The 15,731-nt window shown below is 60.2% G+C and overlaps 2 protein-coding genes and 1 long non-coding RNA gene across 3 annotated transcripts; 2 read left to right on the forward strand and 1 right to left on the reverse strand.

The window, feature by feature from the left end:
* Positions 1-409: 409 nt before the first annotated feature.
* LOC139437873 (uncharacterized) lies at positions 410-1,351 on the forward strand. The gene is made up of 2 exons (XR_011647793.1): positions 410-1,146; positions 1,235-1,351. It is a non-coding gene; the product is annotated as an uncharacterized lncRNA (long non-coding RNA).
* Positions 1,352-3,061: 1,710 nt separating this feature from the next.
* On the reverse strand, positions 3,062-5,998 carry TRIR (telomerase RNA component interacting RNase). The gene is made up of 3 exons (XM_058290156.1): positions 5,620-5,998; positions 3,742-3,819; positions 3,062-3,499 (listed from the first exon to the last, which is right to left on the reverse strand). Exons 1-3 carry the CDS (start codon positions 5,962-5,964, stop codon positions 3,392-3,394), a joined length of 531 nt encoding a protein of 176 aa, XP_058146139.1. The 5' UTR covers positions 5,965-5,998; the 3' UTR covers positions 3,062-3,391.
* Positions 5,999-6,172: 174 nt separating this feature from the next.
* Positions 6,173-15,727, forward strand: GET3 (guided entry of tail-anchored proteins factor 3, ATPase). Its single transcript, XM_004452165.5, has 8 exons — positions 6,173-6,285; positions 7,136-7,507; positions 8,282-8,429; positions 12,249-12,397; positions 13,072-13,222; positions 14,692-14,799; positions 14,908-15,105; positions 15,367-15,727. Exons 2-8 carry the CDS (start codon positions 7,347-7,349, stop codon positions 15,496-15,498), a joined length of 1,047 nt encoding a protein of 348 aa, XP_004452222.1. The 5' UTR covers positions 6,173-6,285; positions 7,136-7,346; the 3' UTR covers positions 15,499-15,727.
* The last annotated feature ends 4 nt before the right edge of the window (positions 15,728-15,731 follow it).

The raw sequence follows: 15,731 nt of genomic DNA on the forward strand, positions 1-15,731 counted from the left end.
CCGGAGAAGAACCCGATTAATTTTTACCGCTGCTGGAGGAGGAGGACAAGCTCCTTCACGCCCCCTTCCCTTTGGCAAAGTCAGTCCCATGAAAAACACACACATAAGACCCCTCTGGGCCGAGCACTGTGGCTTCCCAGGTTCGGGAAGAGTCGCCCGGCAGCTAACAATATCCCGAGAGTCTAGAAGTCTCACTAAAGGAAACGCCGGGCTTCCCCCGCAGCCAACTCGGCTGCACAGAAACTGGGTTTGAGAGACACGTGCGGACAGCTGCCTCCTACGCATGCGCAGAGGCCCTTTCCCGCCACCGTGAACCTGGAACTACAAATCCCGTCGTGCCTCGCGCCCGGGCTGCCGCGCTTCCGGGCTCTGGCTGAAAACTACACGCGGGCCATCTGGGCACGCGCCGGGTTGGGTTTTGAGCGGAAGGGGGAGACCGGGGGCTGGGGCCGGGTTTGGGGGGGCGTCCTGGAGCGGGCTCTGGTCAGGCCTGAGGATCCCCAGATGAGTGGATGTAGGAGACGTTCTTAAGGCTCGCCACCCTTGCCCTCTTTTTAGGTCAAGTTTCCTGCAGCCCTGCCCAAGCCTTGGGGGCGAGCGGGAGACCTGGCACAACGAAGTGGCCTCTGCTGCCTGCGTGGGGCACGTCGGTGGCCCTTGCGAGGCCACTGAAGTCTGCTTCCGTCCTCTCCCCAGGTGGGGGAGTGGGGTGTCGTTTTCCTCTTAATCACCTACTGCGTGTGGGGCGGTTTCCAACTGTTATTTCATGCAATTCTCACAAGAGCCCTGTGCGCGGGAAACGCTTCGATTCAGCTGGAAGCGCCCAGGGTGGAAGGAAACTCCAGGGAGGTGGTGCCTGACCTTGAACCTGAGATGGGAGACGAACGCGCCTAGTAAACGGAGAGTTCACAACGGCCTCGCCGTGCGCCTTGAAAGGGCAGGATTTTTCAAACAGGCCGAGAGCCACAAGCCAACTGCTTCACCTGAAGAAGCCAAGAGAGCCGTTGTAAGCTACGTTCGGGTCAGAGTTGACCGCATGAACGTTGCCCTTCTTTAGAACTGAACTCTAGAGATGCTTCTGTATTTTTACCTCTATTTTACAGAGGAAGAACCTGAAACGCAGAAAGGTGAAGTGACTTGCCCAAGGTAGCACACCTAATAGGTTCCAGAACAGAGCTTGAAACCAGTACTGTTGGAGTCACAGAATCCTGAACTTGATTTTCCTCCCCTTCAGACTTTCCCCGGGTCGTCCTTGGTGGCTGGGTGAAGGACAAGTGCCTGGACTTCAGTGGCTTCTCCTGCCTCCTCCTACCACTCCAGAATAAAGACCAAGCAGTGGCGGAGCAACCTACTTCTCCCCCTTGTACTCGTCTGAGTTTCTTTTTCAAGACTCAGTGATGCTGGTAGCTTTGGGGAAGGGGGAGGTAGGGCTGGTTCCTTTGGCTTCATGTGTCCCCTCCACCCCCACACATATTATCCCAAATGAGGAAGAAACCCTTAGGACTTGAAACAAATGTCACCTCAGGGAAGCTATCCCTAAGCAATTTAACTTAAAATTGCCATCTCTTGGGCGGGGTGGGGGGGGTGGGTGGAATGGGGTATACAGGAACCTTCTGTATTTTAATGTAACATTGTACGATCTATGTATCTTTTTAAAAAAGACAATTAAAAACTTTGCTAAAGAATTGCCATCTCTCCCACCCCTACCTGGGTCCCAACTTCCCTTCTATGTTTTTTTTCCTTAGAATGCATAACGATTCTGTGTACTCTGCATTTTATTTATTGTGTTTCTTCTGTTTCCAGCTAGAATGTCAGCGCTACGAAGACAGGGTTTTTTGGTCTGTTTTGGTGACTGCTGTATTTCCAAATGCAGTCCATAACTCAGTATTTGTTAAGTGAACTTCTATGCGCGCACACTCAACCCGGGAGGGTCTGGCCATCTGAGATGCCAGCAGGGTTTCACTTAAGGCCTCTCCCAGGCCCACAGCCATCCACCCTTCCTCCCCCTGCCCCCAAGGTCCCTGGTGCCTGGGGACGGCTGGGTCCGCAAGGAATGGCCATCTCTCACTTGACAGTGGGAGCCTGGCACAGGGATAGGCAGGAGTGCCAGGGCTGTTCATTGCTCCCGCCTGGTGGTGGCCCCACAGCTGGAGGCCCAGATGTTGCTCCAGGATTTACAGACTGAAAAGGGGCGGGGGGGAGCTAAGGTGGCTCAGTGATTGAGGGCTGGCTTCCCACATATGAGGGGGCCGGAGGGTACGAGCCTGAGTGGGGGCATGTTTACATAACATTTGTGAGCTTGGAGAAGAAGACCCAAGATGGGCAGGGGGGCCGGGAAGGAGGGCAGACAAATTCAAGGAGCACCAGGGGGCACTAGGTGAGTCAAAGTTCCTTTAAGATACCCCATCCTATCGTACAGCCCTTTCTTTGCCCTTCTCCTGAGTCCAGCAGAACCTCTGGGCAGAGTAGACCAGCCTCCCTGGGAGGGGCTAAGTAGCTGGGAGGCCCGAGGGCCCCTTCCCTGCACATTCCAGTGTGGAGCAGCTTCCCTGGAATCCAGAATCCCAGCCCCCACGACTTCCTGTGTTGTCCCTCCCCCCACCCCTGCCCTCTGCCACCTCAATGCCCCGCTCCCTGGCCTGGTCACGCTCAGTCTCCTTGAAGCTCCCCGAAAGGGCCTGTCTCTTCCACACCAGCACGCCCGGCTGTGCCCTCTACCTAGGTCAAGCTCCTAGCCTCCCCCAGGCGCCTACCCAGCTCTTCTCAGCAGTTGTGCTCGCTGCAGTGGCCCCGGGTCTAGAACAGAGGTGGCGCACAGCAGGCGCTCAGAAGCAGCTGCTGAACGAACAAAGGAACATCTCTGGCCCAGCTGAAATGGGAACGGAAAGAGAAACTGAAGCTAAGAGGCTGCGGCAAAGGTGCAATCGGGGACGGGATAACGGGCGTCCAGGCCGGCAGGAGGGACGATCACATTGCAGAACCAGGCTTTGGTGGGCGCGCTGCTGGCTGGCAGGGGAAGGCCGACAATTAGAGCGCAAAGGAGGCCAAACAAGCACACGGCTCCAGCACTAGGTCAAGTTCTTTACTTCTCAGAAGTGATGACTAAGGGAAAGGAGGGGTGGGGTGGGGGGAGAAGAGGAAGACAGAGTGAGCCAGAGCGGGGCGGCAGGAGGAGGAGGAGGGACGGGAAACCACTGTTCTATGAAGTCTCAGGAGGCAAGTGCTCAAGGTAAAAAAAAAAGAGTCCTGGAGAATCATCCGCGGCTGCGGGAAGCGTCTCGGTGTCCTTCTGTGTATAAGTCCTTGGGGGAAAGGCTGCCGCCGCTGCCGCCACATTAAATAGTATGTACATCGCAGAGAGTCCAAGGCCGTGGGCAGGCGGGGGGAGGGGTCATTTCACCAGGGGCCGAGTCTTATCGTCATCGCCACACTGGTGGGCTTTGTACTTTTTCACTTCTGCCATGTACTTGGCCCACGCATCGCCTTTACTTGTTAATACCTGGGGCAGAGGTGGGGGGGGGCAAAGGGGTTGGGAATGGGATGCCAGGGAGCCCAGGACCTGGGGTCAGGACTGTCCAGTGACAGGTGACCCACCCCCAGTGCCACCCTTGGAGCAAGGTCTGGATTTGAGGGAAAAGACGGGCAGGGCCAAGATCCCTGGGGACCTGGTGTAAAGGTCTCCCACCCCACCTGGACCGCCCAGAGAGCAGGCGGGCCCCCCCTACCCCCAGGCCTGCTCACCTCATCCTCCGTCTTCTGCTTCTTGGCTACTATTCCCGTCTTGAGGGCTAGTTTGTTCCCGCCTCTGCGCTTGCCCACCTGGGTGAAGGGACAGAAGACTGCAACGGTTACGGGAGCCGGGGCCCGCCCGTGGCGGCGCTGAGGCCCACTACACCTTCCTAGCCCGGCCCGGCGGCCCGTCCCGACGCCGCGCCCAGCTCCGCCAGCCGGCCGACCTGCGCAGCAATCAGAGAGGAGCACACGCGACTCTTAGCACCTGCCCCGGGCCCGTGATGCCCAGGCAGACCTGGGCCCCCGGGCTGCCCTCCCCGGGGGGGGCAAGACGGACCCCCGCCTCGGCGCGGACCGGCTCTGTCTTCCCTCTCCGCACATGGGTGGCCACAGCTCCCTTTATTGAGCACTTACTGTGTGCCAAGCCCTGGGCCGAGCACTGTGGATGCCATCATCTCATTTCGCTTTCACGGTTAGGCCAAGATGGTCATTGTAACTGTGCCCATTTTACAGGCAAGGAGAGTCTTTGGGAAGGAGAGACCGTACCTGGGTCACAGTGACAGTCAGCAACGGGGCTGGGATCGTGACCCAACAGGGGTCTAAGCTACAGGCAACAGCCTTAACCAAGCAATGCCATCTCCCTGCACTAAGTTGGCCCTGCCACCTTGCGGGTGTTCCCGCAACAGCCCCTCACTCTGAACAAAAACAAAGGACCGTGACGATGTCACCTACTCCCACTCACGAAGGGGCACCCAGCCTCCACCCTGTTCTTACAGCAACCCAGCTCCTAACACTTTTCTCACACTCAAAGCTCACAAACACGTGCCCAGAAACACACAGCTGGATCCAGAACTTGACACCCCACACATACACACACACACCCGAACCCTACCCCTGGCTGTTATTCTCAAGCCAACACTTCTTTTTCCACACCACAGGGACCTGATCTCAGCACCAGAGACAAAGGAAGCTGAGGGACGATCAAAAACAAAACAAAACAAGACAAAAAAAAAAGCCCCAGTTATTTTAGCCCAGGGATTTTGGAACTCAGCACTATCCACATTTCGGGATGATTCTTTGTTGGGGTGGTATGTTTGGGGCACTGTCGCATGTTTAGCAGCTTCCCTGGACACTGGATGTCAGCGGCAATCCCCAACCCCAAATTCTGACCACCAAAAATGTCCCCAGCCTTTGCCAAATGTTGTGTGTGTGTAATCGTGCCCTGTTGAGAACCACTGACTAGCTCTTCCTATAAAACAGGCTGGGTACTAACCACTACGTCAAGATTGCCTCACTATATAGCCTGACTATATTACAAATGCTAGGACCTCCATTATTGCGAGTAGGGAAAATGAGGCCCGGTAGGCCAGCCTAGCCCCTCCGGGAAAGCAGGGTCCTTGCCTGTCACGGCAACTACGATTAAGCCCTCGTACAACACCCAGCACAAGGTAAGGTGCCCAATAAGTGAACACTGGACGAATGAGGCTCAGGGAAGTTAAGCGCTTCTCCTAAGGTCACACAGGAATTGGCCTTCGTCTCTTAACTCCGCACAGCTCAGGCTCCAGGACTTGACTGAGGCCTCCTTCCCCACAGCCGGGGATGCTCCCAGGAGCCCAAGTCCGGGTACCGCTCAAACAGGAATCCTGGTAATCCTGCAGCAATTCCCCGGCTCCCGCTTCCCGCGGGCTGGTGCCGGGAACCCCCGCCTCCCGACTCCTCTAGCCGGGAATCCGGGCTCCGCGTCCTCCGCGGGCGGCCCAGACGGCCCCCGCCCGGCTCCTCGGGGTGGGGTGGGGGGTCAACTTGGATCCCGATGCCCTTCTCGGGCCCCGATTCCCTCTGCCAGGGCAGGCCCTGGCGCCCGCCCCCACCCCCGCGGCTCCTTACGAAGCTGAGCGTGGGGCCCGGGCCGCCCTTCCTCTTCGGGTCCCCGGGGCCCGCGGCGGCCGGCTGGTCGGGGCGCGGCGGGCCCGGGGGCGGCTCCTCCTGCCGCTGCCGCTGCTCCTCCTCCATCTTCCGCTTGAACAGCTCCAGGAAGCTGCCGTCGTTGGCGAACAAGTTCACGCCGCCTGACACCGGGCTCGAACCTGCGCCCGATACCTCGTCATCCCCGCTCTCGGGTGACGTCCCGGGCCCCGATTCAGCCCATCGGCTCCCGCCGCCGCCGCCGCCACCCGCAGGGCCCGGCGCCTCCCGGCCCGGAGGCTCCGCCCGTCTCCCTCGGGCAGCCATTTTGTCGCCAGGTGCCGCGCAAAGGACTCCGGGAAGGCCGCCCCGGCCCCGCGCTTGGCGCCCGACGCGCCTCGTCCCGGGCAAGGCATGCCGGGAAGAGCGAGCTGGCCGCCGGGCGTCGAGTGAGGGGGCGGGGCCTGAAGGGGCGGGGCCTCGTGGGCCAGGACGCGGGCGGGGCGGGTTTTTAAAATCCAGCTGGCCTGAGAACGGGGCAGAGTGCGGCTGCGCAGAATGGGGCTCCCCGGGAACCGGACCATCGTCTTGGACTGGGGCCGTAGCTGGCTGTCTGGACCGAGGTTCCCGTTTGGAGCTGGGGTCACGGTAGCTTTCCGAAGCTAGGATCCAAGGGGAATGGACTCGGGAGGGACCCCTTCTGGGGCTGTGGGCTCAGCTGACGCTTTGGAGCTTGGGTCCCCAAGTAGGTAGAAAGGATCTATCTGCGCTGGGCGCCCCGACCAGAATGAGAGCATCTGTGGGTTGAGTCCCTATATCTGGGATGGAGCTCCCATTTGGGAATGGGGACACGGCAAGCTCCGTGGGGCCTGGGGTCGCCGTCTGAAACTAGGGGATATGCTCTAGCCTGGCGTACTCAAATGAAGCTGGGGATATTTCTAAACTGGAGTTCCCACCTAAGGATGGAAGGTGTTTCTGGCTGGAGTCTTCGCCAAGGTCCAGGGATGCAGCTGGTATCGCTGCGTAGGGCAAAGGCTCAGACAAGCATCCCCTAAACAGGGAGCAGACGGCAGGGAGGTTTTCGGCGACTGAGGCTCAGGATCCACCCTTGCCCACAAGTGGAATCTTTCTGTCTCTAACCCACCGCAACCCGGGGCCCTTGACCCCAGGCAAAGAATCAATAGGGCTGTGATCGGTCTGCGGCAGGAGGACCTGAAGCGGTGTTAAGACCCAGCTTGGAAAAGAAGGGTGGGAGAAAGGATCAGCCCGAAGTCGAGCCTCCACCGTGGGGCCAGGGCGGGATCCGGGATCTAACTTCACCTCCAGGGCAAGCACCAGCTGTTTGGCGGGTTGCTAGGGAGAGGTTGGCGCTACCGGGCCGAGAGAGTGATTGGTGGAAGTCAGAAAAGATGTGGCCAATCACAGGAGAGCTGCAAGACTTCGGGTCCAACCAGCGAGGGGGAGTTCCCTGAGACGTACCAATACGTTGTATCGGCAGGGGGAATCTTTAGAAGGATAGAGACGAGAAGTCGGAAAGATGAGCCCCGGAAGCGGAAAATAGCGACCAGAGGACTCTATTCGCTCCTCCGAAGCAGATCCCCCAGGAAATCAAGGTCAGGCTCCGCGCCCTGACAGGGCTGTCATCAGGAATGTCCCTCCCCGGTTATTTGCGTGGTGCGCTCCGCCGGGTCACGTGAGCCGGCTCCAAGATGGCGGCAGGGGTGGCCGGGTGGGGGGTTGAGGCGGAGGAGTTCGAGGATGCGCCTGATGTGGAGCCGCTGGAGCCCACGCTGAGCAACATCATCGAGCAGCGCAGCCTTAAGTGGATCTTCGTCGGGGGCAAGGGTGGCGTGGGCAAGACCACCTGCAGGTAAGGAGACCGACGCGGGGGCCGGGAGGACGGGTGGGACGTACCACTGGCAAAGGGGAGGTCAGAGGGCGCTTCCACGCCGGGCCGGGTGAGGGGACTGGATACCCGTCCCCCGAGTTACACTCTCTGAAACTTATCTGGAGCGAGTGCAGAGTACTTCCTGAGCGCAGTCCCGGCAGTCTCGGAATTGAACCGTCCCCTCGTGGGATGGAAGGGCACCTTAGACGTCCCGAACAGCTGGACCATTCCAGAGTGAGTTCCGAGGAGGGAGATGGAGAGCGGAACCCGGGCAAACTATCCTGGACAGGCAGACCTGTGTCGGAGCACCTGATCAGATTGTCACAGACCGTTGGACCCAATCAAACTCCATTCAGAGAAGAGAGAGGGGTCACAGGGATAAATTATCTTAGACAAGTGGACCCAGCCCTCCTGAGCGAAGAGCGGCAAGGGATCCCTTAGCTTCGAGATGAGGGAGATGCACAGAGTCAAACTCTGCCGAGGTCCCTCTATGCCCAACAAAAAAGAAGCAAGCAACAGGCCCAGATGGACTCAGTTAGCTGAATCTTAGCACTATAGCCAAGGCAGAGAAGTCAACAGATGAGGTCCAAGAGGGTCCCCCCCACACACAGGGATTGAGGCTTGATCCCACAGTCTCTCCACCCTGGTTCCTACTAATCTGGATACCCTGCCCTTAGGTCCCACATCTCCCCTGCAGACCCGAGACAGGGGAGCTCAACCCTTCCCTCCCCACTTTTCCGCCTTTCCCTTGCCCAGCTGCAGTCTGGCGGTCCAACTCTCCAAGGGGCGGGAGAGCGTTCTCATCATCTCCACAGACCCAGCCCACAACATCTCGGACGCTTTTGACCAGAAGTTCTCCAAGGTGCCTACCAAGGTCAAAGGCTATGACAACCTGTTCGCAATGGTGAGTGGAGCAGGGCCCAGCTCCCCGCTTCTGGCAAAGGCCCCGCGGATGAACACCCACCTCCAGCCACCCTGCCCCGCCCATCCTACATCCCATGTCTCTCCTGATGCTACCCCTTCATTGACATACGCATGGGCAACAAGTGAGGACGGTTTGAGGAGCTGAGTGAGCAAGCAGGGGAGGAGAAGAGGTTGGAGAGGCTAAACGGGGCCAGATGGTATAGGACCAGGCAGGCCCCAGTGAGTGGTTTGGCTTTGATTCCAGGTTTAGTGGGAAACTGTTTCTTTTAGGCAGAGCAATGTCATGGCCAAATCCATGTTTCCACAAAGCTCCCTCAGGCTGCTGGGAGGAGTGGATTTTAAGAGCAAGGATGGAGGCAGGGAAACGAATGAGGCAGTGACAGTAACCAGGCGAGAGATGACGGCACCCTGGACGACACTGGGGGCAGAACATTGCGGGAGAGGTGTTCAGATTTGGGACGTGTTTTGTAAGTGAAGTAGTGAAGCTTCCAGTTGTGACAGGTGAGGGAAAGGGATAGATTTTCAGTACATCTCTTAGCTGTCTCCCTGAGCAGCTGGGATGAGGAAAACTAGGGAAGGAACAGATTTATAAGGACCCAGTCAAGAATCCTTTTCTGGCCACGGTGAAAATCCAAAGTGCCCGCTGAAAGTCCAGGTCGAGTCATCTTGAGACGGCAAGTTAACTACGTGATTGAATTGAGGTCATCGTCCCAAGGGTGGTATTTAAAGCCATGTGAATGGATGAGCACGTGAGAGAACAGAGAGTTCCAGAAACAAGACTGGGGATGGGTCAGAATTTAGGGTCCAGAAAGGGGAGGGGAGGAGCTACCAGGGAGGCCGGAGGAGAAGCAGTGAGTGTGGGGTCTTGAGCACCAGGACGAGACAAGATTTCCAGAAGGAAGAGGCTGTCACTCTGGCAGGCACATCCGTTTGGGAGAAACCACCCTGGGAGTGGAGGCAAAGGCACACCTGCTGTAGGTGAGGTGAAGAGGTGCAGGTAATGGCTCCAAGCTACTCTTCTAAGAGGCAGTGCAGGAGAAACAAGGCCGTACTGGAAGGGGACGTGGGGTAAGGAAGGCTCTTTTTTTTTTTTTTAAGATTTATTTCTTTGTTTCTCTCCCCTCCCTCCGTTGTCTGCTCTCTGTGTCCATTCGCTGTGTGTTCTTCTGTGTCCACTTATATTCTCATTAAGCTGCTCTGGAAACTGAACCTGGGACCTTCTGGAGTGGGAGAGAGGCAATCATTCTCTTGCGCCACCTCAACTCCCTGGTCTGCAGAATCTCTTATTGTCTCTCCTCTGTGTCTCCTTTTGTTGCGTCATCTCACTGCACCAGCTCTCCATGTGGGCCAGCACTCCAGTGCCGGGCAGTGTTCCACGCAGGCCAGCACTCCACGTGGGCCAGCTCGCCTTCACCAGGAGGCTCTGGGTATCGAATCCTGGACCTCCCATCTGGTAGATGGGAACCCAACTGCTTGGGCCACATCCGCTTCCCTGTTTTTTTTAAGGAGGTACAGGAGATTGAACCCAGGACCTCATACATGAGAAGCAAGCGCTCAAACCCCTGAGCTACACCCACTCCCAAGGAGGGCTCTTTTATTTTTTGAGAAAAGAGCTTTTACGGCGTTTTTGCTGCTGCGAACACTCCAACATGAGTGACAAGCGATGCTGCAGGAGACAAAGACGCCGCTGGCAGAGGACTGTCCCAGGCTGGCATGAGCTCCATCACGCACAGAGGCCCAGGACCTGGGCTCAGCCTGGGCCAGGGACCCCAAGGGAAGGCAGGAAACTGGGGGCTTTTGTGAGCACAGACAAGGGCATTTTCCTCCAATGGCTTCTCTCTTCTCGACGACACCCAACGAGTGGTCGGGCCCCAGAAGAGAGTGAGGGGGGTGAGTGGGACAGAAGCCTGAGGAAGAAAAGAGGTGATGTCAACCCCTTCACGGGGGGTGGAGACCCAGGACTGTCCCCTGGCTGGTTGAGTGCCCCTGGCGATTTGTGTCCAGGAAGGGGAAGCAGGGCAGGAGTTACTGTCAAGTTGGGTCACAGTCTCCAGGGCAGTTGTACCAGGGCGTTTGGACTGACCGGGCTGGGGATTCTGCCAACTCCTGATGGAGCATTTGCCAAGGCAGTCTGTGGCCCCGGGCCAAATAAGGGTGCCAGCCAAAAGGGATACCAATGGTGGACAAAGTGGCAGGGGTGAGGGGATGAGGCAGCCCAAAGAGGCGAGGATCAGAGCCTGGGAGGGAGAGCAGAGAGTGATGGGTGGGCAAACTCTCTGGAGGGAGGGACCTTTGAGGCCAGTACATGGTCTCCTCCAGGGGCCCCGTGACGTCTCGAAGAAGAGGCCATATGGGCAAAGGAGGGAGAGGGACTGGCCGGGGTCCCCAGGGACAGGCCATCACTTCGGGGAGTCCAGGTGCACAGGTAGAGCTGGCTGCGTGTCAGGCAGTGGAGGGCCGCTGTGTCTGAGACAGAAAAGCCCCTGGCGGGAAACGGACTTTGGCCCAGTGGTTAGGGCGTCCGTCTACCATATGGGAGGTCCGCGGTTCAAACCCCGGGCCTCCTTGACCCGTGTGGAGCTGGCCATGCGCAGTGCTGATGCGCGCAAGGAGTGCCCTGCCACGCAAGGGAGTCCCCCGCGTGGGGGAGCCCCACGCGCAAGGAGTGCGCCCGTGAACGAGAGCCGCCCAGCGTGAAAAGAAAGTGCAGCCTGCCCAGGAATGGCGCCGCCCACACTTCCCGTGCCGCTGACGACAACAGAAGCGGACAAAGAAACAAGACGCAGCAAATAGACACCAAGAACAGACAACCAGGGGAGGGGGGGAAATTAAATAAATAAATAAATCTTAAAAAAAAAAAAAAAAAAAAAAAAAAAAAAAAAAAAAAAAAAGAAAAGCCCCTGGCCTCATGGGGCTGGCTTTCTAGCTGGGGAGACCGACAACAAATGTGATAAGGAAAATCACGTAGCAGGGAGCAGATGTGGCTTAAGTAACTGAGCACTGGCTTCCCACATAACAAGGTCCCAGGTTCATTCCGCGGCCCCTGGAACCTTAAAAAAAATCACAGGGCCTCCTTGACCCGTGTGGTGAGCTGGCCCACGCGCAGTGCTGCCACGCGCAAGGAGTGCCCTGCCACGCCGGGGTGTTCCCCGCATAGGGGAACCCCACGTGCAAGGAGTGTGCCCGGCAAGGGTGCGAGAAAAGCGCAGCCCACCCAGGAGTGGCACCGCACACACGGAGAGCTGATGCAGCAAGATGATGCAACAAAAAGAGACACAGATTCCCAGTGCCGTTGACAAGGATACAAGCAGACACAGAAGAACACACAGCAAATGGACACAGAAGATCAGACAATGGGGGCTGGTGGGAGAGGAGAGAAATTTTAAAAAATTTTTAAAAATCACAGGATGTGTGAACACGGGGCTAATGCAGGAGAAAAGAAGGCAGGAAAGGGGCAAGGAGGCGCTGTGCTGTAGGCACAGGGTGGGCAGGGGAGGTCGCATTAGAGCAGGGATCCGGGGAAGCCGAGGAACCAGTTCAAGAGTGAGCGCCTTGGGGTGGCAAGCCGCCACAGGGGAAGGGCCGGCGAAAAGTCCCCGTACTGGCTGCGCAGTGGCTTCCCTCTGGGGGTCCAGGTCACAGCGTGCCGTTTCCCCATCGGTGTGCATAACTCGTGTGACCGTCCGCGTCCCCGAGGGAGGGCACGGCTCGCCAGCCACCAACCCCCGAGGAGGGCCTGGGGCCCGGACCCCTCCGCCCGCCGGAGCAGCGGCCTGAGTCCCGTCCCCGGGCCCCCCAGGAAATCGACCCCAGCCTCGGCGTGGCGGAGCTGCCCGACGAGTTCTTCGAGGAGGACAACATGCTCAGCATGGGCAAGAAGATGATGCAGGAGGCCATGAGCGCCTTCCCGGGCATCGACGAGGCCATGAGCTACGCCGAGGTCATGAGGTGGGGCGGGGCTGGCTGGGGGCGGGGCCTGTAGCTGCTGTGGGGGGGCGGGGGCATGGGGGGCGTGGCCGACAGGTGGGCGGTGTGGGAGACAGGGGCGGGGCCGGTCCGGGCGTGATCGACACGTGGGCGGGGCCTGTAGCAGGCGGTGTGGGAGGCGGGGGCGTGGTCGGCGGGTGGGCGGGGGCCTGTAGCGGGCGGTGTGGGAGGCGGGGGCGTGGCCGGTCCGGGCGTGATCGACACGTGGGCGGGGCCTGTAGCGGGCTGTGTGGGAGGCGGGGGCGTGGTCGGCGGGTGGGCGGGGCCTGTAGCGGGCGGTGTGGGAGGCAGGGCGTGGCCGGGGCGTGGCCGGCGGGTGGGTGGGGCCTGTAGCGGGCGGTGTGGGAGGCGGGGGCGTGGCCGGTCCGGGCGTGATCGACACGTGGGCGGGGCCTGTAGCGGGCTGTGTGGGAGGCGGGGGCGTGGTCGGCGGGTGGGCGGGGCCTGTAGCGGGCGGTGTGGGAGGCGGGGGCGTGGCCGGCGGGTGGGTGGGGCCTGTAGCCGGCGGTGTGGGAGGCAGGGGCGTGGCCGGCCGGCGGGGTGGGGGCGTGTCCAGGGGCGGGGCCAGCCAGCGGGGTGGGCGGGGCGGGCCTGCTGGCTGAGGGGCACCGGGCCTGAGCCCCGTCTCCCCGCAGGCTGGTGAAGGGCATGAACTTCTCCGTGGTGGTGTTCGACACGGCGCCCACGGGCCACACGCTGCGGCTGCTCAACTTCCCCACCATCGTGGAGCGGGGCCTGGGCCGCCTCATGCAGATCAAGAACCAGATCAGCCCCTTCATCTCACAGGCAGGCGCCCCCACCACCACCACCGGGGGACAGGAGCGGGCAGCGCTTCCTACGGGGTCCCCCACCCCCCACGGGACTCGGTGTCCCCAGCCCTGCCCCCCCGGGGGCAGAGCCGGGGCTCCCAGATTCCAGGTTCAAGTCCTCTGGCCCCGCGAGCCGTGTGACCCCCGCAGCAAGTCACTCGACCTCTCTGGCCCTCGCCTTCCCAGCCCGTCAGCTGGCAGTCACTCGCGCACCCCCTGGGTTATCTCAGCAGCCCCGCAACACCCCCGAGCTGGCCGCGACTGGCCCGCCGTCGTGGATGATCCTCTGCAGGGACCTGCCCCTCCAGCAGAGACATTTGTCAGAGTCACATGCTGTGTGTTCCACGCCCAGTGCTGAGCCCGGGTCTACTCGTCAAGCATGGCAGAGAGGGTCTACAGATGGGGAAACTGAGGCATTGGGGGTTAAAGCCTGTGGGTCACAATCCCCCAGAAATGGCACAGTCAGGATTTTTTTTTTTTTTTTTAAGATTTTTTCTTTTTATTTATTTCTCTTTCCCCACCTCCGCCCTTGTTGTCTGCTCTCTGGGTCCATTCACTGTGTGTTCTTCTGTGTCCGCTTTTTTTTTTTTAAAGATTTATTTATTTAATTCTCACCCTCCCCCACCCTGGGTTGTCTGTTTTCTGTGTCTTTTTGCTGCGTCTTGTTTCTTTGTCCGCTTCTGTTGTCGTCAGCGGCACGGGAAGTGTGGGCGGCGCCGTTCCTGGGCAGGCTGCACTTTCTTTCGCTCTGGGCGACTCTCCTTACAGGGCGCACTCCTTGCGCGTGGGGCTCCCTACGTGGAGGACACCCCTGCGTGGCAGGGCACTCCTTGCGCGCATCAGCACTGCGCATGGGCCAGCTCACCACACGGGTCAGGAGGCCCGGGGTTTGAACCATGGACCTCCCATGTGGTAGACGGACGCCCTAACCACTGGGCCAAGTCCGTTTTCCCTCTGTGTCCGCTTGTATTCTTGTCAGTGGCAACGGGAATCTGTGTCTCTCTTTGTTGGGTCATCGTGCTGCGTCAGCTCTCCGTGTGGGCGGCACCATTCCTGGGCAGGCTGCACTTTTCTTTCACGCTGGGTGGCTCTCCTTACAGGGCGCACTCCTTGCGCGTGGGGCTCCCCTACGCGGGGGACACCCCTGCGTGGCAGGGCACTCCTTGCGCGCATCAGCACTGCGCGTGGGCCAGCCCCACACAGGTCAGGAGTACCTGGGTTTGAACCGCGGACCTCCCATGTGGTAGGCAGATGCTCCATCCATTGAGCCACATCTGCTTCCCACAGTTAGGATTTGACCCCAAGTGTCCACTTAAGAGCCAGCGCCTTGATCTACTGAGAGGGGTCCCGGGTGCCCGAGGTGGCCGGCGCACCCCTCCCAACCTAGGTGCGTGCCGGGCCCCCCCCAGGCCAGCTGTGATGCCCCCTTCCCGCGTCCTCCCCCAGATGTGCAACATGCTGGGCCTTGGGGACATGAACGCAGACCAGCTGGCCTCCAAGCTGGAGGAGACCCTGCCCGTCATCCGCTCCGTCAGCGAGCAGTTCAAGGACCCCGTGAGTCGGCCCTCCGAGGGTGGGGGAGGGGGAGGCGACGCCCGAGGGGCCCGGCCGGGACACCCACCCCTCCCCGTCCCCTCCTCCTCCTCCCCGCGCCCACCCCAGGAGCAGACCACCTTCATCTGTGTGTGCATCGCCGAGTTCCTGTCCCTGTACGAGACGGAGCGGCTGATACAGGAGCTGGCCAAGTGCAAGATTGACACGCACAACATCATCGTCAACCAGCTCGTCTTCCCCGACCCCGAGAAGCCCTGCAAGATGTGCGAAGCCCGCCACAAGATCCAGGCCAAGTACCTGGACCAGGTGCGCCCGCGGGCCCAGGGCCCCGGAAGGAGGGGCCTGCCTGGGCCCCCTGCCCCTTTCCTGTACGTTCCGGCCTTCTGCCCCACCCTCTGACCCTTGGCCCACACGCTGGCCCCCCGGGCCTGGGCATCCCAGACCCTGGAGGGAGCGGGGAAGGTGCAGCCCTGTGACCTCTGACCTCACTGGCCCCGGACGCCCCCTCCCCTTGACCCATGTCCACTCTGGCCCCCCCTGACCCCATGCCCTCCGCCCCGGTCGCAGATGGAGGACCTGTACGAAGATTTCCACATCGTGAAGCTGCCGCTGCTGCCCCACGAGGTGCGGGGGGCCGACAAGGTCAACACCTTCTCCGCCCTCCTCCTGGAGCCCTACAAGCCCCCCAGCGCCCAGTAGCGCCGCCGCGCCCACCCTCGGCCATCTTACACCCGCCCTCCGTCCCCCCCCCGCCCCCGGGGCAGAGTTTGCACAAAGTTTCCCCGCCCACCCCCCTACGGTGCCCCAGGGAGTCACAGAGCGGGTGGGAGGTGGGGAGAGGACCCATTCCCCCTGGCGGGGTTCACGGGCTGCCGCTGCGTCCCTCCCTCCCCACCTCTCACTCTTCAATAAAATGACCTTAAACCACCACG

This window comes from Dasypus novemcinctus, chromosome 30, assembly GCF_030445035.2.
Source record: "Dasypus novemcinctus isolate mDasNov1 chromosome 30, mDasNov1.1.hap2, whole genome shotgun sequence".
In the NCBI taxonomy this organism is placed as follows: Eukaryota; Metazoa; Chordata; class Mammalia; order Cingulata; family Dasypodidae; genus Dasypus; species Dasypus novemcinctus.

Bases quoted from the DNA above. Each gene is read 5' to 3' on its own strand.
- TRIR (XM_058290156.1), bottom strand. From the start codon at position 5,964: ATGGCTGCCCGAGGGAGACGGGCGGAGCCTCCGGGCCGGGAGGCGCCG. The intron at 3,820-5,619 runs GTAAGGAGCCGC...CCCTTCACCCAG, and splicing joins CGGGCCCCACGCTCAGCTTC to GTGGGCAAGCGCAGAGGCGG. The intron at 3,500-3,741 runs GTGAGCAGGCCT...CCTCTGCCCCAG, and splicing joins AGCAGAAGACGGAGGATGAG to GTATTAACAAGTAAAGGCGA.
- GET3 (XM_004452165.5), top strand. From the start codon at position 7,347: ATGGCGGCAGGGGTGGCCGGGTGGGGGGTTGAGGCGGAGGAGTTCGAG. The intron at 7,508-8,281 runs GTAAGGAGACCG...TCCCTTGCCCAG, and splicing joins GTGGGCAAGACCACCTGCAG to CTGCAGTCTGGCGGTCCAAC. The intron at 12,398-13,071 runs GTGGGGCGGGGC...GTCTCCCCGCAG, and splicing joins AGCTACGCCGAGGTCATGAG to GCTGGTGAAGGGCATGAACT.